The 25,858-nt window shown below is 44.0% G+C and overlaps 1 protein-coding gene across 1 annotated transcript in view; it reads right to left on the bottom strand.

Moving 5' to 3' along the window:
* RXFP2 (relaxin family peptide receptor 2) overlaps positions 1 to 25,858 on the bottom strand; it is a 389,469-nt gene that overhangs the window by 194,806 nt on the left and 168,805 nt on the right. Inside the window, exon 2 of the mRNA XM_088460250.1 lies at positions 18,975 to 19,103. Within this exon, the coding sequence (XP_088316376.1) occupies positions 18,975 to 19,103 (129 nt within the window). The remainder of the gene's footprint in view (positions 1 to 18,974; positions 19,104 to 25,858) is intronic.

Raw genomic sequence — 25,858 nt, forward strand, 5'->3', positions numbered from 1 at the left:
TCACATTATTTTAGTAAAAATAATGTTAATAAATAGAGCCCTATGTGTGCGTGTCTGTATATATATATATATATATATATATATGTGTGTCTCTCTCTCTCTCTCTATGTATATATAACTTTTATTGATAGTGGCCCACACGCTTGTTGCCCAGGGGCCCCCACACACCTTAATCCGGCCCTGCATTCAATTTATTATATTGGTATCCATGAGTTCTGCTGCCATACAACTTGAAACTTTGGCTATAATTATATAATTTTGCTTGTGCGGAGATACTCTCTCTGTATCGACAAGCATAAGTTCTATGGGGCCGATTTAATTCAGTGCACTGTTCATAGCGCCGGGAGGGAGCTCCCGGAGCTATTCAATGCAACGTGCTGTCAGGGCGACTAAATGATTTCTTCTCACACCTTCCTAAGGATGCAAGAAGAAAACCGACTAAAGTGCCGGCCGCAAGGCTATTTTCCGCCCTATTGCAGCGCTAACAGCCTCACGGCCGGCACTTTAGTCGGAGAATGCCGGTTCTCGCGACTAAACACCCAATTTGTCGCGAGAACCGGCAGTCCCTGACTTAACTTGCAACTGTCGGACTAAACAGAGTGACGAGATGAATTGAATTGGCCCGTATGTCACCAGTACCGCCCGACCACCCCCCTATTACCACCCACAAACGGCACTTCCTGTCAATCACTCTGCAATGGGTCTGCGTAGCGGCTGCAATCACAGTCCCAATCGCAATGGCTAGTTTGCACACTGCGATGCATATGCATGCTCAGTACATGACAATCGGCTGATTGCGTGCGTATTACTGAATCAGGCTGACAATGTGTTGCAAAAAAGGTACTCCCAACAAAAAGATCATGAGGAGATGATGGTGTGATATTGCTGACCTCATAAGCAGATAAATAACTGATATTATGATGCTAACTGCTTTCTCCATTTATGTTGTAACATATAAGTAGAGGAGTAATAAACTGAGTGTAGTTACCCTTGAGGTGCTGCCCATAGAAACTCCATCTTTGATTTTCTCTCAACTGCTCTTGACCTGAAGTTCCAGTAGGGACTCACTCCAGGCAGAGAGACAAAGGCCCTCATTGAGAGCCGTACGCTCTGAGCAGAGCGCACGCTCTGAATGAGGGCCGGGCTCCATGAAAATGGAGCGTCCTCCTGGACGCTCGTATAGCTGTGGGTCACCACCCACAGGCTATACGAGCGTGCATTGTGATGGCCGCGATGGTCGAGACCATCGCAACCATCGAAATTGCGAGCCGGAGCCTGCGGTTGAGGTTTTCAACCGCAAGCTCAGGAGTGATTTTGGCTCTATCAGAGCCAAAATCACTCCCACTGACATCACTAGTGATGTCAGTGGGCCGGCTTTTGACGGGAGGCGTTCCCGTGGGAACGCCCCCGTCAGTGAGGCACGCCCCCGGCACGCCCACCAAAGGGGGCGTGCTGTCAATCAACATTGACAGCACGCCCCCTTTGATCGGACACAACGAGCGAAGGACTTTCCTTCGCTCGTCGCGTCTGGCGCATGCGCACGACGGAGCTCCCTCCGTTGTGCGCATGCTCAGTCCATAACATCGACCCACTTGCGAGCAGACAGCCGCTCGCGAGTGGGTCTGAATCAGGCCCAAAGACCCTTCCCAAACAACATTCAGAAAGGAAAGGCCACAAGGGAAATAGGAGGAGTTGGAATAATAATTACCAGATTTTTATTTAGCAATAAAATCCCGCTTGAAGAGATAAACATAGATTAGCAAATCAATAAATGAAATCTATAAATACTTATTGTTTTTTGTCATACCTACAATAAATTAATCCTCTACTTTATCCTTTACAATAAATTATTTAATCTATCACAAACTCCACACGATTAATAAGCAATCAATAAATTAAACATCCCCAAATGAATTAAGTAGTATTAATTAATAAACTCTTCTACAATACGTTAGTTCTAAATATTAAACTTCTATGTTACACTACACACTTTCACAGTAAATATTAAAATCATTTAATCTACCACACTGTAATTAATTATAATGCTGGTGCACAGTTGGGGCCCATATAACATATACTGAGGGCTCTATCTTCACAATTGACGTTTATAGGCTCCATTAATGATGGGCCCTATTTCTCCATCTGGCTATGATAATTATTACATATTAATGCTGGAGACTATGTGGGTTGTATTGAATTGTTTCTCTCCACGATCTCCCATCACTTTAGACAGGAGATTGGGCGTAAGAAAACAATTGAATACCGCCCTGTGTGTCACTAAGTGAGCAGCTGTATCTGTGATACGGAATGGGTATGGATGGCCGGCGGACGGGATGCCGGCAGTCAGAAGACTGACAGCGACATCCCGATAGGCAAAATCCTGACAGGGGCTGGTAAGTATACTTACCCTCCCCTTGTCCCCCCCTAACCCTCCCCCAGTAGTGCATAACCCTAACCTTCCCCCACTGGTGCCTAAACCTAATCTGCCCCCAGGGGTGCCTAACCCTAACCCCCTCTTCCCGAACCCTAAACCTAACCCTCCCGAGGTGGTCCCTAACCCTAACCCAACCTCCCTGTAACCTAACCCTAACCTCTACCCGGCTGTGCCTAACCCTAACCTCCACCCGGGGGTGCCAAACCCACAACCTTACCTCCCCGTAGCCTAACCCTAACCTCCCCCCGAGGTGACTAACCCTAACCTTACCTCCCCGTAGCATAACCCTTACCTCCTCCCGAGGTGACTAACCCTAATCCTCTCATCTCCGCTAAGCCTAAGGCTCATAACTACATACTTATCTTTGGGATGCCGACATTGGTATCTTCATCCTGTCCGGGATAGCGGCGTTGGCATCTTCATCCTCTTCGGGATTCCTGCAACAGTATATTGATGTCCAGCATCCTATCGTGACTACATTCCCTTTGATACACATCTCAGTTCCTACATGAAGGTAATGCTACACGCTCCTCGCTGTCTACAAAGCTGCGCCATCTTTTTATAGCCGGTGATCGAACGGATGTGAGTCCCAATAGCTCTTAGCAGTACAAAATACTTTCAAGTTAATATTTATAGCTATCGAGATGATATTCAAAGAATTCCTGACAGCAAATGGCTAATTGCTCTTCTGCTTTCCATCTCAAAGTAGATGATAGCCTAACATACAGGTTATGCTGACAGTAGCAATAAGAATAGGATCTCTCTGCAGTGACTGACAGTTGGATAGGAAAATGGCCATTGACAGGTGACGGCTGCTTGCAGTAGCTCATACTTACAGTAGGTTCTCTCTTTCTTGGTTGCTATGGGCAACTTCTCCACTGGTTCACTTCTCCACACTTTTCACTGCTTGATAAATAGACCCCATAATGTGTAAGGGGCACTACTATTGTGTGGAATAATGTGATGTATGGGGCACTACTACTATGTGGCATAATCCATAAAGGGCATTAGTGTGTGGTATAATGTGTAAGGGGCATTACTATGTGGCATAATGTATAAGGGGTACTACAACTGCGTGGCATAATGTGTATAAGGTGTACTGCTGTGCGACATATCCTGAATGGGCTCTTTGTGGCATAACATGAATGGGCTCTGTGTGGAGGCAAATGTTTGTGTTTTTTACCTCGGGCGGGGAGGCTTTTAAGCTCTTGCTATGTAGCCCAGAAAGTTCTAGTTACACCTTTGTATGCAAACACAGAGGGCTGACTAATACATATGGTCACTTTAAAATGGACTAGCTCTTGCATTTAATATGAACTTGCATGAGTCATAAAGTTTCCCATGGGAACGCCTCCATCTGGGCAGCCACGCCCACGGCACACCCACCAAAGGGGGCGTGCTGTCAATCACCATCGACAGCACGCCCCCTTTGGCGCGAGACCCATAAGAAAGGCTTGGCCATCGTTATTCGGGTCTCGCGCATGCGCACGACGGAGCCGCCTCTGTCGTGCACATGCGCACTTGGGCAACATCGACCCGCTTGCGAGCGCTCAGCGCTCGCGAGCGGGTCTGAATCAGGCCCACTGTCCAGTCCCCGTGTCATGAACATGCGCAGAAGGACCAGTGCTCATTACACAAGACCCACCTGCTGGACCTCGCCGGAGGAGTAAGTATTGGTAAATACCAGTAGATTATTCATTTGTATCACAGTGATACTAAATGATAAATGCAGCTCGTGTTTACCTTCAATGAGAAATGGGGCCCTAAGGGTTGGGGAGACAAACTGATGACACAGGGGAGATGAGTGCAGGTAGCAAGAGTGGGGGAGATGGAGGATGAAAGAGGCCGAGGTGAACTCTGTGCCAATATGTTTAGGCAGGGGGCTGGTATGCTTTTATGAACAGGTGGGCTTTCAGGGCCCGTTTGAAGCTATGCAGGCTAGGGAATAGTCTGATAGAGTGAGGGAGAACATTCCACTAATGGGGAGGCAGCACCTAATAAATCTTGGATTCAGGAGTGAGAGGCAGTAACCAGAGGGGAGGAAAGGTAATGGTCATTGGCAGACTTTAGTGGGCGGGAGGGAGTATGTAGGGAGATGAGGTTAGAGATGTAGGGAGCAGTGGAGTTGGAGAGGGCCTTATACGTGAGTTTTAAGAGGGCTCTGTTGGGGAGGGGAAGCCAGTGCAGGGCTTGGCAGAGAGAGGATGCAGATATGGAGCTTAAGGAGAGGAAGACAGGTCTAACTGCAGCATTAAGTACAGAAATGAGAGGAGCGTGGATGGTGGTGGGGGGGGTCAGTAAAGAGCAGCAGCTGCAGTAGTCAAGATGAGAAATGATCAGTGAGTCGATGATACTCTTGGTGGCATCCTGGGAGAGATAGGGTCTGATGCAAGTGATGTTGCAGAGTTGGAAACGACAAGACTGGGCAGGAGATTGAATGTGGGGCATGAAAGAGGTTCTTTTACACCCCCCCCCCCCCCCACATGGACTCTTAATGATTATGGCACCAGCAAATCTGCCCCTGGTGTCCAATTTATTAAATATGCCTAGTATATTGCCTAGTATGTGATACAACATTGCAATGTAGTACATTAGTATCCCCTCTCTCCTCTTTCTGACATTAATTTAATATACATCCTATTTTCCAGAATTAAAAGAAAAAATCCCCATAGCTTGTTGATATATATTTTTCTAATAATTGTGATGCATTGTATTATCTGTCATTATTGATAGGTACTGTAAGCAGACAATTAATCCAACTGTCCACATTAGAAGAGCAGTGTCAGCAGTTAAACGGTAGCATTGCCTATTAGACCCTGCAGGTTCTGCTGGCTGTACTAACTGCTGTGATCTTATTTTCAAATACACACACATCAGCATTCTAAAAGTATTTCTCAATTAACAATTATGGCATGAGGTACACAGGGAAATAACCCTGTTGTGCGTTTCACTGAGAACCATTTCTTCAAGCTTTGAAGATGTAGTTCTCTGCTAAATGTGCATAAGTATTTTCTCACTGTGCAGCTCATGACAATTAAACTATTTAAATATTTAGAAATTAGAATTCCACATTACTAATCCTAATCTATTGAAAAACAATTATGTGGAGAAGCACCTTATAGAATAGGTGTTACCCTGGGAAAGAAAAAAACATTCCTTACATATATACATAGAATACACACAGAAAAGGCAAATAAATATTATGTAAAGATAATTTGGTGTCTGGTACATAGTGGTTTGGATACAATTATTTTATGTTAAATATTTTCACTATAAAATACAAAACATTTATCTATAAAATGTAATAAAGGTTATATTTTATTTCATTTTTGCGCACCACACCAGGAATAGCTTGTTTTTCTCCTACATATACAGTACTATCCAAGCTAATAGTGGTAGCACCCCCTAGTGATATTCCAATTGCAGGAGAACACTATTTGAGGGGCCTTTCGGACAGAATTTAGAATAATATAAATTCCAGTGCGGTAGATCACTCGCTCTGCATGTCATTGTGTTAGCCTGAAGAAAGCGTATATCCTAATGTTTTATACCCTGTCAGTCATTTTCTGTTTTATTCCCCATCATCCCAGCTCTTATTCTATCAATTTCTATGCCATATGCCCTATCAATGCAGCTCAAGGAGTCAGAAAGAAAAGTGATTAGTAATGAACATGAAGTTACTGGTGCTGCCAACTTCCGCAGCTTTCTCCTTTGCCCAGTGCTGGGAGGTCACTATGTGCCAGCAGCATAGCTGAGATTTCAGGAGGAAGGATGTGCAGTCTGCAGCACATGGTCCTTTGCAGGATAGAGCTTTGTTATTCCTGCTTACATGGGCATATCTATAATGGGTGCAGGGTGTGCGCTGCCATTTTTCCAGCATTTTGCCCATGCGCAGTGAGGAAAGCGCTGGGAAAATGTCTGATGTGCCAATTCACCAGCAATCTGCGCATGCTCAGTAGACTCTGGGCACACTCTAGTGCCTAGAGTCTACTGATGCTGCGGTGGCCAGCCAGCTATGTCAGTCGGCTGCCGGGTAGAGAGGAGGGGGACGGGGAATGCACACAGGCCCCCTCCTCTCTTAAGATGCCCCTGTCTGCTTACTTTATAAAAGCGAGGTAGGAATTTTTAGTGAGGCCCTGCGTTGTCCTCTTAATTGCTTGCAGAGACAGACATAGACCATACTTGCCAACTCTCCCTTATTGTCAGAGAGACTCCCTGAAATAGTGGCAATCTCCCTGACTCCCTGAAGAGACCAGAAATCTTCCTGATTGCACCTTTCCCCATTATGTAGCTGTTATATACTTAGAAAACAAGGAATAAGATATATCTATACATTCAAATGGGATCATCAGTGTCATTTTCCTGCATTGGTTATAAGATACAATGATGTATCAGTGTGTTTTCATCAACAAGTAGATCTTACTAACTGCTTTGGGGCTCGTTTACATGTGAATACGAGTCCATTTTATGGCACACCTCTCAGGTACAGCTGTACAGTCCACTTTACCGCCGCGCTCATATTTGTTGCTTTCAAAATCTCCCTGAAATGCTTTTTCAAAAGTAGGTATGTATGACATAGACAGATAATAAGGCATTTTCTAATGCAGCAAGCTCCACAACAGCACAATTGTGTCAAGCCACACACCTAACTTCAAAAGCTCAAAATCTGAGCAATGAGCCACCGCCATTCACTTCTGCATCCTGGCCGCCTGTTGCATAGTGACCGGGATGCAGGTTTATACACTGCGGCAGTCACATGACCTCATTGCTGATTTCTTCATGTGAACACTCCTATGTGGGCATGTTGTTATTAGCACCTTAACAGGCAAGGAGAGATTAGCTATGGATGTGTTATCATACATTATTGCTGCAGTTGCCCCTCCCGGCGCCCTGGGTCCCATGTGACTCTGCCAGCGCCGATCATCTTTTTTGCAGCACATACAGTCAAGTCCATAAATATTGGGACATTGACAAAATTTTCATATTTTGGCCTCTATTCACCACCACAATGGCTTTGAAATGAAACAAACAAGATGTGCTTTAACTGCAGACTTTCAGATTTAATTTGAGGGTAATTACATCCACATCAGGTGAACGGTGTAGGAATTACAACGGTTTCTATATGTGCCTCCCACTTTTTAAGGGGCCAAAAGTAATGGGACAAACTAATCAATCCTAAATCAAACTTTCACTTTTTAATACTTTGTTGCAAATCCTTTGCAGGCAATTACAGCCTGAAGTCTGGAACACATAGACATCACCAGACGCTGGGTTTCATCCCTGGTGATGCTCTGCCAGGCCTCTACTGCAAATGTCTTCAGTTCCTGCTTGTTCTTGGGGCATTTTCCCTTCAGTTTTGTCTTCATCAAGTGAAATGCATGCTCAATCGGATTCAAGTCAGGGGATTGACTTGGCCATTGCATAACATTCCACTTTATAGCCTTAAAAACTCTTTGGTTGCTTTTGCAGTATGATTCGGGTCATTGTCCATCTGCACTGTGAAGCGCCGTCCAATGAGTTCTGAAGCATTTGACTGAAAATGAGCATATAATATTGCCCGAAACACTTCAGAATTCATTCTGCTGCTTTTGTCAGCAGTCACATCATCAATAAATACAAAGGAACCAGTTCCATTGGCAGCCATACATGCCCACGCCATGACACTACCACCACCATGCTTCACTGATGAGGTGGTATGTTTTGGATCATGAGCAGTTCCTTTCCTTCTCTTCTCTTCCCATCACTCTGGTACTTTGAGTTGATCTTTGTCTCATCTGTCCATAGGATGTTGTTCCAGAACTGTAATGGCTTTTTTAGATGTTGTTTGGCAAACTCTAATCTGGTCTTCCTGTTTTTGTGGCTCACCAATGGTTTGCATCTTGTGGTGAACCCTCTATATTCACTCTTGTGAAGGCTTCTTTTGATTGTTGACTTTGACACATATACACCTACCTCCTGGAGAGTGTTCTTGATATGGCCAACTGTTGTGAAGGGGTTTTTCTTCACCAGGGAAATAATTCTTTTGTCATCCACCACAGTTGTTTTCCGTGGTCTTCCGGGTCTTTTGGTGTTGCTGAGCTCTCTGGTGCGTTCTTTCTTTTTAAGAATGTTCCAAACAGTTGATTTGGCCACACATAGGGCCTGATTCAGAGCCGCTCGTAAGCGGCGGCTCATTCGCTCTGAGCGATCTTTGCCCAACTGCGCATGCGTACGGATCGTAATACGCATGCGCGAACCAGTCAGTGCGCCAGAAAATTGTTTGTTCGCTAAATAGCGAATGCCTTATTTTGAGTGACAGAATGAGGCGTATGTGGGTGGTAACAGGGGAGGGAGATCCGAACGCAGGCGTGCTTAAAGGTCAAAACGGGCGTTTTAAGGGTGTGCATAATTAATACAGCAGCGTCATTGACCACGTCACTGGGTTATTTTATAGCCAGAACTGCTCGCAAGATTGTGGTAGCAAAAACCAACCACAAGAATAGCGAGCAGTTCATACGCTGGTCGATGTACTCGATTAATCTAATAAATAGCGGACATGACGTAGGATGCGAGCAGCCAGGGGGCGTATTTTTTTAAAAAACGACCGCAAGTTTTGTTCGCTCGTTCAGACATAGAGGCGTGAACAGACCGCAAAGAGCAAACGGTTCATTTGAATAGCCACCCCTATTTTCTGGACGAACGACCGCAAATAGCGTCCGGCTCTGAATCAGGCAAATAATGTTTTTGCTAACTCTCTGATGGGTTTGTTTTTATTTTTCAGCCTAATGATGGCTTGCTTCACTGATAGTGACAGCTCTTTGGATCTTATATTGAGAGCTGACAGCAACTGATTCCAAATGCAAATGTCACACCTAGAATCAACTCCAAACCTTTTACCTGCTTAATTGATAATGGAATAAAGAGGGAATAGCTCACACCTGTCCATGAAATAGCTTTTGAGTTGATAGTCCCATTACTTTTGGCCCCTTAAAAAGTGGGAGGCACATATAGAAACTATTGTAATTCCTACACCGTTCACCTGATTTGGATGTAATTACCCTCAAATTAAATCTGAAAGTCTGCAGTTAAAGCACATCTTGTTTGTTTCATTTCAAAACCATTGTGGTGGTGAATAGAGGCCAAAATCTGAAAATTCTGTCAATGTCCCAATATTTATGGACCTGACTGTATGTCTTAGTAGCAATATGATGTGACTAGGATGCACTAGTAGGCTACGCTGATTAAGCGTCATTTGTATATCTGTCCCCCATTTAACAACGAAGTCAAATACTGGCAGAAATTTTTCGTTTAGTATCACTGTGATACTAACGAAAAATTAACTGTTATTTACCAATACTTACCGCTCTGGTGAGGTCCCGCGAAGTCTTTATCCTCAGCAAGGTTCTCCACTGGGCAGCTGGCTGCCTAACGCTGCCAGCGACAGGGTTCGGTGTAATGCGTATGTGTGGTGGTCAGTCTGTGCATGTGCATGACACGGGGACCCGCCAGTGCCTGGAAGGCTTCGCTGAAGCCGGAAAGGCACCACCGGGTCTCCATTGCCGATAATGGGGACTGCATCGCACTCGCCATTTAAAAGATGGTCAGAGCAATGCTTGACAAACAGCGGTAATCTAAGATTACCGCTGTTTGTTAATTCCAGAAAGGGTGGCATAACCCCTTTAGCGAGCGCTAAAGGGCTTATGCTTCGTTGTTAAATAGGGGCCTCTGTGTGTGACAGTCTCTGAATCCATTGTGTTTTGTATACAGACTCAGTTACACACAGATATACAAGTGTCACATATAAAATTAATCAGTGCAGTCTACTGGTGCATCTTAATCACCAGGTATCTTGCGGCACGTGTATTTGGTTGCATTATTTTTATGTGCTTTGTTTTACTTCTTACCTATACTTTTGTGCTGCCTGCCCTGACCCTTGCAAGTTTGTGGATATCTCAGTCTCTGGGTTTTATTCAGCAAGGATCCCAACTGCGATTACGTACGCAATCGGCTGATTGTTGCGTTCTGCGCACGCATATGCATCGCAGTGCGCGTGCGCGAACACTCCACTGCGATTGAGACTGCGATCGCAGTGACTACGCCGACCCATCGCAGAGTGATTAACAGGAAGTACCATTTGGGGGTGGTGACGGGGAGGTGGTCGGCGAAACACAGGCGTACCAGTGTGTTTGAAAGCTGTTGCAGGGGCGTGCATAAATTAGCCACTACGATGCCATAAGCAGCTTGTGTACTCACTGCGTGCAATTAGGTTAGCAATTCCTGAGTAAGGTCAGAGCTTGTGCAAGTGTGCTTGAGGCTGCGATTGTACTTGATGTTACTGACGGTTTTGCAGTCTTGCTAAGTATTACGGATATGTGTAAGGTAAAGTGGGCGTCCTTATGTTGTGCTGTCAAATTTGTTTGTTTAGTACAATTATTTATCTTGCATTAAAATGCAGGCTGACATTGCAACACATTGGAATCTATTTACTTAAATACATTTTCTGTCTTAATTTATTTAACTGACACAATAAAGTAATTTCAAATGTACGTTTTGTTTTCTTAAAACCACATTTTGCGTTTTTGGTGAAATAAAAAATTAAATAAAAATATATAAAGTAGAACACATAATGGCTTTTATGAACTAAGGGGGTCATTCAGACACGCTCGCGAGCGCAGGACGCTCGCAAGCGGGTTGATGTTCCCCCACTGTGCATGCGCACGACGGAGGGAGCTCCGTCATGCGCGTGCGCGAGACCCGGCGAGCGACGGGCTCTCCATCGCTCCGGGTCTCGCACCAAAGGGGGTGTGCTGTCGATGTTTATTGACAGCATGCCCCCTTTGGTGGGCGTGCCGGGGACGTGCCTGCCAGACGGAGGCGTTCCCATGGGAACGCCTACCGTCTCAAGCCGGCCCCACTGACATCACTAGTGATGTCAGTGGGAGTGATTTTGGCTCTGATAGAGCCAAAATCACTCCAGGGCTTGCGGCAGCAAGACCCTACCGCAGGGTCTCCGTCGCAAGCCCGATGGTCGCGATGGTCAAGACCATCGCGACCATCATCATGGACGCTCGCATATGCTGTGGGTGGTCACCCACAGCTATGCGAGCGGCCAGGAGGCCGCTCCATTTTCATGGAGGAGGGCACTGATTCAGAGCGAGTGCTCTGGTCAGAGCGTTCGGCTCTGAATCAGGCCCTAAATTCCGGATTGATGGAACGCAAACATAAACATCAACTTACAGGTATCTGAGTGGTGGAACACCAATTTCATCTACTACGTTTTCGTAAGACTTTCAATGTGCGACGTTACTTCTGGCTCTTTGTGGTATGGACTGATGTTGGAAAGCGTGTAGAGACTTTCTGGTCAATGATTTCTGTTGAATGGAGCTGTGCCTTTATGACTGTGAGCCTGATTCAGACCCGGACGCTATTTGCGGCCGCACGCTAGCTAAAAGGGGCCGGCTATTTAAATCATGTGCTCAGACTGCGTCGCGTAAAGCCGCCCACTAAGCAATAGCGAGCGGCCGCACTATCCACTCGCACCTGTATAAAGATGCCCCTTTGCCACTTGCAACACACGTCATTTCCGGCAGTTGTAGGATTAATCGGGAATATCGAGAGCCATCGGAGCTACCTTTTCCTACCACAACATTGCCAGCAGTTCAGGCTAAAATACAGCCCAGTCACGTGTGTAATGACGCTACTTTGCTAATTATGCACACCCATTAAACACTGTTCTGACGGTTGGGCACGCCTGCGTTTGCACATCCACACCCCCGTTTCCAAGCACCTTTCCCTGTTACCACCCACAAACGGGACTGTCACTCAAAATAGCGGCCCAACTGCGGGCTACGGGCGAGCACTTTCCCATCGCAATGACTGGTTTGCGCAGGTGCATTGCGACTCATACGATTGCACAGATTGCGAAAAATCGCTCAATGCGAGCAAGCGCAGCATAGCGTCCGGGTCTGAATCAGGCCCTGTGTTTGATGGGAGGAGGGGCTTTAGGAAGAGCAGGTAGATACTCACCGTGAGAGGGTCAGAAGATATGCCTTCCATCCATATCCATCTACAGCAAAGGATGTTTCACGACCCAGGTTCCTTTGAGATTTTTGTGATGTGCCCTTTTTCTGCTATGGAAACCAGTGAATCTGCACCCATTCTATGTAAAGGGGATTTTTCAACGCTTTTATCTTCTGTGTTGTGTGTAAATGCTTAACCTATTCATATATGTAATCCATCATATCTGGTGGTATTATGTGTTATTATACGCCTGAACAATTGCATAAAACATCTAGAACCACACTACAGAGGTATTCTGCCTATAACAACTACCCTTTTCCCACAGAGAGACAGACTCTCACCAGTACTGAGTTGTTGCCAGGTCTTTAACTCAGTAGAGTTTTATACAATAATCAGGGGATCACAGGGTAATGCTGCATTAGTAGAATACAACATGCGAGTACAATGAGACTGTATAATTAAACTCATGCTTTACTGACAATAACAGCAGGAGCTTTATAACAATAGGTAGCTTGATAATGGTAACTGCAAACACATGACACTTTCCAATATTAAGTAAGGTGATACTTAACAAGAGGTGATGCAAAGAGCAGGAGACCATAGATTAAACAAGAATTCAGGATAGCAGCAGTACAAAGTATTCACCAGGCACTCAGATAGTTTACACCAAGGAATGAAGCTATAACTGACAAAGAGGTGAATGCCTGGCTGCCTTTCAACACACACAGACCAATTACCAAACATTGATTAGAACCAACCCCCTGCAAGTATAATAAATTACAGGTGGGATGCTGCACATAGGTGAGCAACTAATGAGTATCTCAGCAATTAACACCAGCTGCAGCCATTCCTGTGCAGCCTCTGATCACATACACTCCGTCCTGGTCCCCTAGCAATGACCGTGCCCATCCACGCAAGGCGTCTACTGTTGATGGCATTCAGACCTCCTAGCAAACAGGGGGCCCTGAGGAGGTAGTGAAAGACCGCACAGGCTGCCGCGGGTCCTAACATTATTCAAGATATTTTCCCATCTCTCATTTACATAGTATTCTATGGAGGGGTCTAATTTCGGAATTCATTATTGTTTTGTATTATGAACCATTTCCCTGCTTATAGCTAGTAAGATTATACTACTAAATCTATCTCAAAGATTGGACTAGTAAAGAGTATACAACTAAATGTATATCAATGATTGGACTCTAATTCTCCCTGGATAAAAAGTCCTTTAAAGGGCTGATACTTCACTTACCCATTTATCGATGATGAATAGGCTCCACAGTGCTAATAGTAATATATCTATTTATTAAATAGGAATACTACTGATTATAACTGTCAACATTTTGACTGTCTACATTTATTTATTCAATGTTGACATTTTGACTGCCCTTATGACCCTACCGACCTTATGTCCATGTTGACGTCTTGGTTGTTGATATTTTGACCATGTCGACCTTTTGTTGTCGACATTTTAATGGTCTAAGTTTTGACTGTCAAAATTTTGACTATATCCCAGTTTAATGTTTGGGCTGGTTTGAGGGGAACTAGGACTATTATTAAATGTGAATACTATTATTTTATGACAGGACTGGTTGTAAGGGGGGTGGATTATTATTATTATTACTACCAGTTATTTATATAGCGCACACATATTCTGCAGCTCTTTACAGAGAATATTTGGCCATTCACATCAGTCCCTGCCCCAGTGGAGCTTACAATCTATATTCCCTATCACATGCACACACACATACACACTAGGGTTCATTTGTTTTGGGACCCAATTAACCTACTAGTATATTTTTGGCGGGTGGGAGGAAACCGGAGCAACCGGAGGAAACCCACGCAAGCACTCGGGAGAATATACAAACTCCGCACAGGTAGGGCCATGGTGGGAATTGAACTCATGACCTCAGTACCGTGAGGCAGTAATGCTAACCATTACACCATCTGTGCCTACAGAAGATATTAAATTTGGGTTCTATAGATTAACGGCAGTGCAGGTTGAGGGGGGCGGGTAGTATTTGGGTTTAGAGTATTCACTTGCTATGCTTTCATTATTTAATTTACCTTTCACTTTCCCAATATCTCAGAATCCAGAGAAACAGCAACTAAACTTAATACACATGTAACCCCCCTTTACCCTCTAAAGGGACCCTAGGTTACTAACTCCCATGTAATCTCTTTTACCCACCTTAAACTCCTATTAGGTGGTGTACCTCCTATTACTATTACAGTGCCTCCACCTAGGCTGTATTCAGGGCTAGATTAGGAATGCCCTATCTCTAAACTTTCAATATAAATTACACTCAGTTGGGTATTTTGTAAAGAAACTCTCTATTCCTTTATTAGTTTAACAAATATTTAATGTTCCTTTAGTAAACAATCACTTTACAATGTACTATAATAACATTCAGTATATTTCCTTCTTTTCAGTTCACACTTTACAATAGCAGAACATATCAGACTACATTAATTAACCAATTGCATCCAATAGAATTAAAATAACAGAAAGGGTTATAAAAGTAAACACTCTTGTATTCAATAGTACGTAGTAGTAAGAGCAATGTCCTTCAATGAGTCTAATTCTCCAGAACTATCTTACTGCTGAAACTTGGCGGTGAAAGTATGAAGCCAGTAAATCTGTACCTATACAGTTATATATTCTCTTTACAATAACCTATACATACAGGTCTCTATAAATAATAAAGCCAGTGCTTTAGGTTCTGTGGTTAACTTATACTGAATCTCTTCCAAGATGAGTTTCTGGCTGAAATCCAGGTAATAATAGTCTATACTGTAGCTAAATTATATCTTAAGTACTCAACTCCTAAAGTTTGATACCGCTGTGTCCTTAGTAGACAGTCCTGCAGCTATATTCCATAATATGGTTACGTATTCTATGCCTGTGTCTCAGTCTATAGAGTCCCAAATTTATTTATCCTCCCCTGACTCTTTCCTTGTCTCTTTTATTATGCCAAAGGCTTGGAGATAAAATCCATTAAACTATTTATCTCTGGCTTTAATTTATTACAATCCATGGGTGAATCCCCTTCTTTCCTATGCTTTACCTTGTGAAAGAACTAGTCTGTCTTTGCTTCACTACTGCATGTATGTGCAGTGTATTGTTTCTCCTCACACTGTAGACTATATGTAAGCATACTTTACTGGGTTGCTTCCCTTTAGTTACAGGTAGAGATATCTGTTAGTATTTTCTGCCTTTAATATTCACTGAAGAGAATCTGAAAGGGCTCCCCAAATTTCTCCTCTAACTGTGCCCAGGGTAATTTCCCCCAGTACATCAATATGCCTCCATGCTCTCCTCACTTGTGTTGCTTCTAAGCCCTGGGTGAGGGCAAGTAGATCACTCACCAGTGGTAGTGGGGCGCCACTGCCCACCTGCCCCCAGCAGTACTTCCAGCAGCTGCCTTGCTTAAGGCTGGGCCAGCCATTTACTAAAGCCCACCAGAGCCTTCATCAGATAGGATAGCCAATCAGCTGTCCGACAAAGAGCTATGCTGCCTTCCCACTGCAGCTCTCTAACCCTGGTCATGGGATGCTACAGCCACTGCATCCTCACTGCCAGCAGCTTCCACCATTGCCACTGCTCACCAGCCCAGGAGATGGCTTTTTCAGAGCTGCCAGCCAGGGTGCCGCTGTCCTGTATCCACTCCTGACACACATCGGCATCGACAGCCACCTTTCCAGCAAGGTAGGAACCATTACTCCTAACAGATTCCATGCTCCCTCTCCGGATCCACCCCCCTGTGCCCAGGAGCCTATCTACCGCTCAGCTGCCACCTGGGACACAGGGGGGTGAGCACTCCAGCCCCTCAGTCTGTTGGCAGCTCCTCTTAACTCTTTGTCCCTGCCCTTTTTTCCTGACAGGAACCAAACCACTCCTAGCGATATCACTCCACCCCTTCTTCTAGTGTGTGTGTATCCCATACAATGAGACACATCCCCACAAAAGAAAGAAGTACCATATAAACTTCCACGTAAATACACAGAATAGATATACCTGTATACATACATTATATACATATACTTTACCTCACAAATTGTACATTTATAAATATTACAATCATTTATGAGTACAGTACTTAATTTAACCCTTAACCAGGGTTACACACGCAGCAAAACGTTATGGTAGCTGCAAGTACAGGTAGAGAGTATTCCACTATCCTGACTCTGATATAATTCTTAAGTGACTGTCTTGCTCACTAGGGGCCTGATTCATTATGGATTGTAGCTGCGATTATGCATGCAGTCTGACTGCATAGGTATGCTAATCCACTGCGATCGCTATGCCGTCGCAGCACTACACATGGATGCCCACCTTACCTTACACCGGTGGCATCACTAGGGGGGTGCGGGGGTGCAGACCACACCGAGTGTCACCCTCCGAGGTGGTGACACCAATAGCGCCTGCACACCCCTCCCGCAGTCCACAGTATACCGCCTGCACCACCAATCCCCCCCTCTGCCGCCCCTGGTATAAAAAGTACATTCACCCTTGTCTTCCCAGAAGGCCAGGCGCACTGCGTGACTTCACGCCCGTCGGGCGCCGCCCAGCATTCTGGAAGTAGCACTGATGAGGGAGCGGAGCTGTGCTCCTTGGTGTCCTCCTCTGGAGCCTCTGGCTCTGCAGTAACAGCTCTGTCAGTCAGCTCGCAGTTTCCCTTTTTTAACCCCTGTATGCACCATCTTATATAAGTGGAATAACAGAAGGAGTGGGGTCCCGCAGTCCCACTATAATGGCCGTGGTGACTCCTCTTGGACACTGAGAGCCTGAGTCTTTATAGACTCAGGTCCTGACATCATACACAAAGCAGCATGGCCATAATGCAATTTCATCCCCTGCACTGCCAGGCACTCCCACGGAGGTATGGCTAGATTGTGTCACTGCCTCTCTCCCACTATCCAGCCCTCCCGGTGACTACATCACTGGGGTGACAGAGCTTAAGCCTGGCCAGGTCCTACAGCTGGCGGTCAGCGCTGGTCAACGGTCCCCCTATGGTGTGGTGCCCACGAGCGGTCACATTGCTCGAACGGCCCTGACACTCATGTGTATTTTAATAAATTACTATTATTTTATTGCCTAATCTGCTAAAATGTAATCCACAAGTATTTTGTACACTAACAAAAGGGTCAGTATCTGCGCCAGGTCTTGCTACAAATCCCCTTTTTTTCTATTTTTCATAGCGCAGGGAAGCTCTGTAAGGCCCCTGTTTAGTCCGCATCGCAAATTTAGGAATTATCACGAGAATGTGTCAACAATCTTAAGCAGGGCTAGAGCTGTCGAGAAGTTCTGTCCCTGTAAAAACATCACAGAACAAATCTCACTGTATATTTCGCTATACAGCCACCGGTATTTCAATCCCTTTCCCTGGAGGAGCGACGGACGACCCCACGGGAGCATGTAGTGAACGATATCATACCCACACATGGAACAATGTAGCTGCGATATCGTTCCAATCCGTCGGATCGGCCGCTATATCGCTCCGTGTGTGGGGCCTTTAGACCAAAAAGACAACAGTTACATATTTCCCAGAGCCTGTAAGAAACACATTACTAAGGATTCTGTTTGGCGTTATACAGGAGGGGGTCTGTGGGGGGGAAAGGGGTGACACCATGAGTTGCCACACCGGGTGACACCAACCCTAGTGACGGCTCTGCCTTACGGCTCTGCCGTAATGTTTAGCAAGACTGCGAAACCATCGGTAACATCGAGTACAATCGCAACCTCACACACACTTGCACAAGCTCTGACCTTACTCAGGAATTGCTAACCTCATCCTACGCTATGAGTACTCAAGCTGCATAGGGCATCGCAGTGGATAATTTATGGACGCCCATGCAATGGCGTTCAAACGCACTGGCATGCTTGCATTTTGATGACCAACCCCCCGTCAGCACCCCCAAATGGCACTTCCTGTCAGTCACTCTGCAATGGGTCTGCGTAGCCTCTGTGATCACAGTACCGATTGCAGTGGCTAGTTCGTGCACTGCGATGCATATGCATGCGCAGAAAAAAAACAATCGGCAGATTGCGTGCAGAATCGCAGTTGCAATCTTTGCTGAATCAGGCCCTAGGACTTTGTCCTGACTTTAAGGACAGTAGGGAAGTATATATACTGCTGAATATGAATGTAAAAATTGAAGGATACGCTCCGAGTGTATTAGCCTAGAGTGGCTATAACGCTCAATCAGGCCCTAAGAAGGATAATGCAGTGTGAGAACCAGGGTGGAGGGCCCTGCTGATGAGAGCTTACAGACTAGTGGAAGACACATAGACATCTATATGCTTGGATCACATTTATATTTTTGTATTGTGTCTCAACATTAAACATCATATATATTTATTATTCCTCTTAAGGTTCCATTTGCATTCTACTTAAGGTCTGCCATACTCATTGTCATATAAGCAGACTGTATATATAATATAATTTCTCATATTGAGAAAAGTTGGTAAATAATTATCAAACAGTACTAAAACATTTGCTTGACAAAAGAACACAAAGTACCAGAAACAGCGAGTACTCACCACAATAATCTTCATCTGCTCCGTTCTCACAGTCCTTTATACCATCACAGTGGAAAGGCCGGGGAAGGCATATTGTGAGGTTCCCACATGGAAAGTAGCCCATTCTGCACACAGAACCAGACAAGGCGTCTGCAATTATGGAGAAGAAGCAGTAACATTATTCAGAGTTTTATTACCTGGAACACATTTTTCACTATTTTCAAAAGTACAAATAAATTACAAGAAAGCCAATGGGATTGTAAAACACATCATTTGATTTCAGAAATCTGCTGTTAATATGTCAGTGAATAGTGATGTGGAAACAAGCGAGTTTCATATTTTCAAAAAATCTATTTCTGGGGGGTCAGTTACTATTTGGGACCCTCTGCTACTGTCCATGTCAGTTCCCTTTTTTGGGTCATTTTTAGACACATGAGCAGAAGCAGCATATCTCTTGGGAACAATTTATCAAAGGCTTGTTTTCGCAATAGGGTTCTACTTGATACGTATCATTTTTCCGTGTCGCAATTTGTTATTGTCTGGTGATCACAGACAATAGCTGCTAAGGAGCCACATCTTTTGTAAGAGGGTATTCCCCTCTTTCACTTGTGGGAGAGATAGGGCATGTAATAATAATACACTGCTCATATATGGAAAATGTATGATTTCCATAGCGCAGGGTAATAATTGTCGGGTGGTCTCAAACAATAGCTGCTAAGTTGCAATCATTTCCCCCGTATCTTGTGTTAGATTCAATATTTTAGTTAGTGTCTGTTTCCTGTATTCTCTGCTGAAGAGTGCAGCTGAATACACAATTAATAAGAGTATTGCTGAAGGAAGTTCCCAAACATCCCCAACTGAAAGGATGAGACCATTCAGGAACGTGTGCCTACAGCTCAGATGATCTTTGCCTGCTGCTATGCAACCACCAAACGACATCGGTGTAAGAACCGTCCAATGCCTGTATATATTCCCAAAAGGTTAAGTTTTCATCTTTAATTCTAAAGTACAATATTTTGCTCTATATTTTACATTTTACCTTATTCTATATACCAAACAATACAAATACACACGGACATCTAAGAAGCGCCAGAACCACCCATTTTTGCAAACATTTCTCTGTATATCACCCTATCAATAAATGATAATAATAATAATAATAATAATAATAATAATACTAGCAATGGAGGATGTTTAGGTGAGCTTTTAAAGCTTTTAAACTACAGTAGTTCTGAAGATGATTGTGACACTTCCATAGTGCTTTTGATGTACATATGACATATGAGTCCTACTCGTCCTTAGAACTGAAGTGCTTAGGTGAATAATCTGGCGGATAACTGTGACTAGCTCACATTCAGTAAGGTCATCAACAATTATTCCATCCCAAAGAGAAAATTTGTTTAACCTGTCAGTTGCCTCCATCTTGTACTACTGTAAGCTATGTACTTTCCTGTGGAAGCAGGCACACTTGCATACACTTGACCGTGCGCACACACATACACACACACAAAATAAGAAAATGGGAAAGTATCAAGTGGTTCATAACATCCTCTAGTTATTAAAAAGGAAAATCACCAGCCTTAACCCACAAATACATGCTCATATGTAAGTACAGGGGGGTTTCCAATTGCCCGGGACCCCCCTCTACCCTTGGCCAGTGGCTCAAATCATACCACAATAACTGTAGTATATAATAGGATTTTAACTATAGCTGCCACAACATGCAGTATAAGAGATCAAACATACTGTAGCTGCTGCATAAGCCCAGTGGCATCAGAGTCTCCTGTCAAGTCTGCTGTGTGTGTGTGGACCTCAATCAGTGCACTGGACCAGAGAGATCAGAAAGCAGCCGCCAACAAAAAGAGACAGGTGTCTTACCATGACCTGGGAGAATGTGAGCTTAGAAGACTCACTGCTGTCTCCTACTGGTTATACTATGTAAGTATATTTATTATGAAATGCTTAACCTTTTCCTGACCAGTCATTATTTATAGGAGCTAAATATACATAGACAAGTGTGGAATGGAGCCAACATCTGAAAAATAAATAAAAACCAGCTGAGGCAGTCTGGACCTACTGCCTACTGCGATCGCTGGTCCAGTATACAGTATGAAGTATTACATGCACTGCACTTTGTATGAGGCAGACTATAGCTTGTTAAGTGCTTCATTATGCTCTCTTCATGGGCTGGCTACGCTTGCTCTAAAATCAAGAATTTGGAACCCCTCCCTCTACAAATCCTGCAATTGCGCAAGATGCTTAGAGCTGGAAATTTCTTCTCATTTTATTTATTATTTAGTACCCAACTTTAAAAAAAACCAAAGACCTATGCACAGCATAATGAACGGGTACCAAGGGATACTGTTAAACTATGAAACAATTATTTATAATTGCAAATGAGTAACTGTAAACAAAATAACCCACAGGTCACAATAAATAAATCATAGGAGGTCTGTGTTGACAGTTTAGGGCAGCATGATGGCATGTTTACCTTGCATATAGTATAGTATTTTCAGGGAATTCTAAGTTTTATATATATATATATATATATATATATATATATATATACATATATATATAGTATTATAGCACTAATCATTTTATGCAGCACTCTTACACATTCACAAAGAGTAGGTAACTACGCTGAGCTGTAAATAAGCCTGGCTATAACAATTTACTCATCTTGTCCCTCCTCCTCTTTCCTGCCAGGGAGGGTCGCAAAGCTAAATTCTTAAATAATAGTTTTTTAAGCTTTATGTGGTGTCTGTTCATAGAATGAGTCCTATTTAGGGCTGTATTCAATTAGACGCGAAAAGACGTTTTCGGCATTTCGCCAGACAAAAAAGTATCTCCGTATTCAATTCCAAATACTCTTCGCGGACACGAAAACGCATTGCAATGTAATAGGCGAAAAAGAATAGGTGGTGAAAAAAAGTGCAGAATTGAGGTTTTGGGGTGCAAATGTCGGGAAATCACTCAGCACCCTTAGGACAGCCCCCTAAAGCATAACTGCATCAAAAAAATCCTAAAAAAAAAATGAAGAACACCCCAAAAAATTACTTTGAAAAAGGGGGCGAAAAAAAATCAAAGTCGGGGTACAAACTTAAAACTAGTGAAATATGCTTTTGGGGGGTCTGCAAGTATGGGGGAGGTGTTTTCTTAGATTGCAGGTGCTTGCTGAAGGTGCGTTTTTTATGTTTTTTAAAACATCACTTTTGGGATTTTTAATCATGCTTGCACCCATTTTCATGTACCCCAAATTTGCTGGGACTAGTTATTTTCTCAAAAAAAACCCAGCTAAATGCTATTCTTCACCACTTGTGCAAAGACACTAATTAGCAGCTATTGAGAGCATTTAAGTACCGCAAATACCTTCAGCAGGGCTATTCAGGGCCATCTACATTGATCCCCAATGTTAGTGCATCTTTTGGGGGGTGTCAGACTGATTTCCCCAAATCTGACAGCACTTTTTTCACCTGTTTGTGTTTTGCCGGTTCCCGTTTCCACGTCCTTTGGAATTGAATAGGTCGAAAAGCGGCCGCGCATGCGACAAATATTTTCTCTAAAAACACGCGAGGTAGGCGGAAAGTTCGGCAGGCGAAACTTAGCCGACTTTTCACAGCTAATTGAATATGTCCCTTAGTCTGATTCTACACAGCAGACTATATGTATCCCTAAGCAGAATTACACTAATGTGCTACTTTAAGGAGTGATTTGGGATGGCAATGTGCGTCCTTTGCAAGCTGAACACATGCTTAACAAATGCCTTTTAGGCAGGGCCGGATTAACGGCAGGGCGACAGGGGCGGTCGTCCTGGGGCCCCCACACACAAGGGGCCCCCACACAGGATTGTTCTGAGCCACCGATGGCTGAGAGCATCTGCCGGTCTCAGACGGTCACTCACAAGGCTGGCGCTGTGATTTTGCACCTGCTGCTGAAGGGACATGGATACCGAGCAGCTCCCGAGTCCCTTAAGCGTGACATCATGTCCGCAACGCTTAAGGTCCTCGGAAGCACTGTGCATTCATAAGCAGCGGCAGCCCGTCCTGGGCACCCGCCTATCATCGGAAGAGCCCGCCACAAAAGGTAAGTACTTGGGGGCTCTGTCGATGTGGTGTACTGAGGGGATAAAAGTAATACAGCAGGGCCACTGTGGGCATATACTGGGAGGCATATGATTAATTCTGGAGGCATGATTTTTAATACTGGGGGCATAATTATATTACAGAAAGCACTGTGGACATAATATTAATACTGGGTGTACTTGGGAGGGGATAATACTGGGGGCATTATGTGACATAAAGAAGGCATTGTGTGTATTTATTACTGGGGGGGCATAATATTAATTCTGGATGGGGCATAATATTTATTGCTGGGGGGCACGAAATTATTTCTGGAAAGGGCACATATTAATACAGGGGGTATTGTGGGGCATAATATTACTGGGTATATTATTCTGAAGGGGGCACTGTCAGGCATAACATTTAATATTGGGGCACTGCAGAGCATAATAATAATTCTGGAGGGGGCATTGTGGGGCATAATATTTAATATTGGGCATAATATTAATACTAGAAAAGGCAGTGTGTGCATACTATTAATACTGGAGGCATAATATTAATACTGGGGGCATTGTGGGACCTAATATTTAATACTGGGGGTTAGTATTTATTCTGGAGGGGGGACTGCGGGGCATAATAATACTGGAGGCATTGTGTGGCATAGTGGTGGCACTGTGGGGTATAATATTAATACTGGGGGCATTGTGTGACATACTATGGGCAGGGTGTGGCATAATATCAAGACATTGTGTGGCATACTGTGGGGACTGTGTGACAGTGTTTGGTATAATGTTTATACTAGCCACTGTGGCATAATGTGCATAATGGGGACACTGTGTGGCATAATGTAATTTTATTGATAGGGGCCCCCACAAATTAGTTGCCCTGGGCCCCCACAAATATTAATCCGGCTCTGCTTTTAGGTGTAAAATGACAAATTCATATACGGGCATTGCCAACCTAAATCACTGCTTATTACATTAACAGTTTGTTTCTGAACCAATATTCTTAAAAATGCAACTTTGATGTCTCTAGCAAATAATGACACCGAGGCATATAGTAAGTAATATCACTGGTTACACACATGTAAATTCAGGAGCATACAGTAGATGTCTTTTCCAATTGCCCATCATAAATAAAGACAATTGTAAAACAAAACCTAAATAGGTCATCTCAGATGTATTATCCTGCTTGAATATAAAGGGGTATATTTACTAAGGTGTGGGTTTTTAGAAGTGGTTTTGTTGCCCATAGCAACCAATCAGATTCTACTTAACATTTATCTAGCACCTTCTAGAAGGTAATACCTAGAATCTGATTGGTTGCTATGGGCAACAAAACCACTTCTAAAAACCTGCACCTTAGCAAATATACCCCAAAATGTTTAACGTGAAAATTAGCAAAAAACTAGGGAGAGCAATACAGCAATCAATAAAACTCTACCCACTGAGGAGGAGTACAGGGCCATCGAGAAACACTGAGGGCTCGGGTGATACAGGAGGCTTGATAACTCCCCCATTAAATAAAACTGAATAGTAAACTCCTAAGTGGCGGTACGTGCTACAGAGGGGCATTAGGGCCCCTCATAAATGGCAGTGCTTAGGTAAATAGTACCCACCACCCCGCTTTGCACCCTCGGATGAATAGACAGGATTAGAGTCACAGATAGCAAAAAGGGTAAAAAGCCTGATAGGAAGATAGAATAAAGTAAGAGGGCCCTGCCTATTAGGTCTTATAGCCTATGAGGGAATGGTGGTAGAAGGAAGGTGAGTTGTTAGAGAAGGTAGATGGGTAGCTAGAGGAACTGATTAGTGCATTATAAGGGCTGATAGACTTTATTTAAGGGATCATTTTAAAGGAGTGGAGGCTGTCAGAAAGTCTGAAAGAGTGAGGAAGTGAGTTCCAGGGTAGTGGGGCAGCACGGGAGAAATCTAGGAAGTGGCAGCGAGAGGTGACTAAAGCGGAAGTGGGGCTGCATTCAGTGGAGGAGCACAGCAGGCAGGAGTGAGTTTGGACAAAATATTATATGTGAGTGTGAGGAGTTTAAACTGTATTCTATGGTGTTTGGGGAGCATGTGAAGCAGTTTGTACTACAGAGGGGGAGGTCAAAGAGTGGTGGAAATGATAAATGAGAAGGGCCGAAGCGTTAATAATAGATTGAAGTGGGGAGCAGTCGGTGCAAGGTAGACCGGCGATTAGGGGGTTTCAGTTGTCCTGATGGGAAATAATAACTGCAAGAATAAGAGCTTTGGTGGCTTCCATGGTGAGAAAAATTCTACAAATATTGTTGTTGAAGTGTCAGGATTGAGAAATAGACTGAATGTTAGGAGTAAGGAGAGAGAAGAGTTGAGGATGACTCCCCGGCAGCGAACTTGGGGGGACAGAAAAGAGGATGGTGCTGTCAACAGAGAGAGGAGAGGAGGAGAGGGGGAGTCATTAATGTGGGAAATACGGGTTCAGTTTTAGACAAGTATTAAATAAGAAGGAGAAAGCCAGGAACAACAATAGGAAATGTAAGGGAATTAATGTCATTAATACTTTTTTTTTTAGTATATTTTAGGAATGGTGCATTCTGGATAACGTATTATGGGATCTATGTACTAAGCCTTGGAGAGAGATAAGGTGGGCGGAGATAAAGCACCAACCAATCAGCTTCTAACTGTTTGAAAAATGACAGTTAGAAGCTGATTAGTTGGTACTTTGTCTTCATCCACTTTATCTCTCTCTCCAAAGCTTAATACAAGGGTGGCCAAACCAGTCCCCGAGGGCCCCTAACATTACACATTTTGCAGACCACGTAGCTGGTGCACAGGTGTTGTCATTACTGTCACATTTTAAAACGTG

Source organism: Taudactylus pleione, unplaced genomic scaffold (assembly GCF_031769625.1).
Source record: "Taudactylus pleione unplaced genomic scaffold, aTauple2 ptg000043l, whole genome shotgun sequence".
NCBI classification, from domain to species: Eukaryota; Metazoa; Chordata; class Amphibia; order Anura; family Myobatrachidae; genus Taudactylus; species Taudactylus pleione.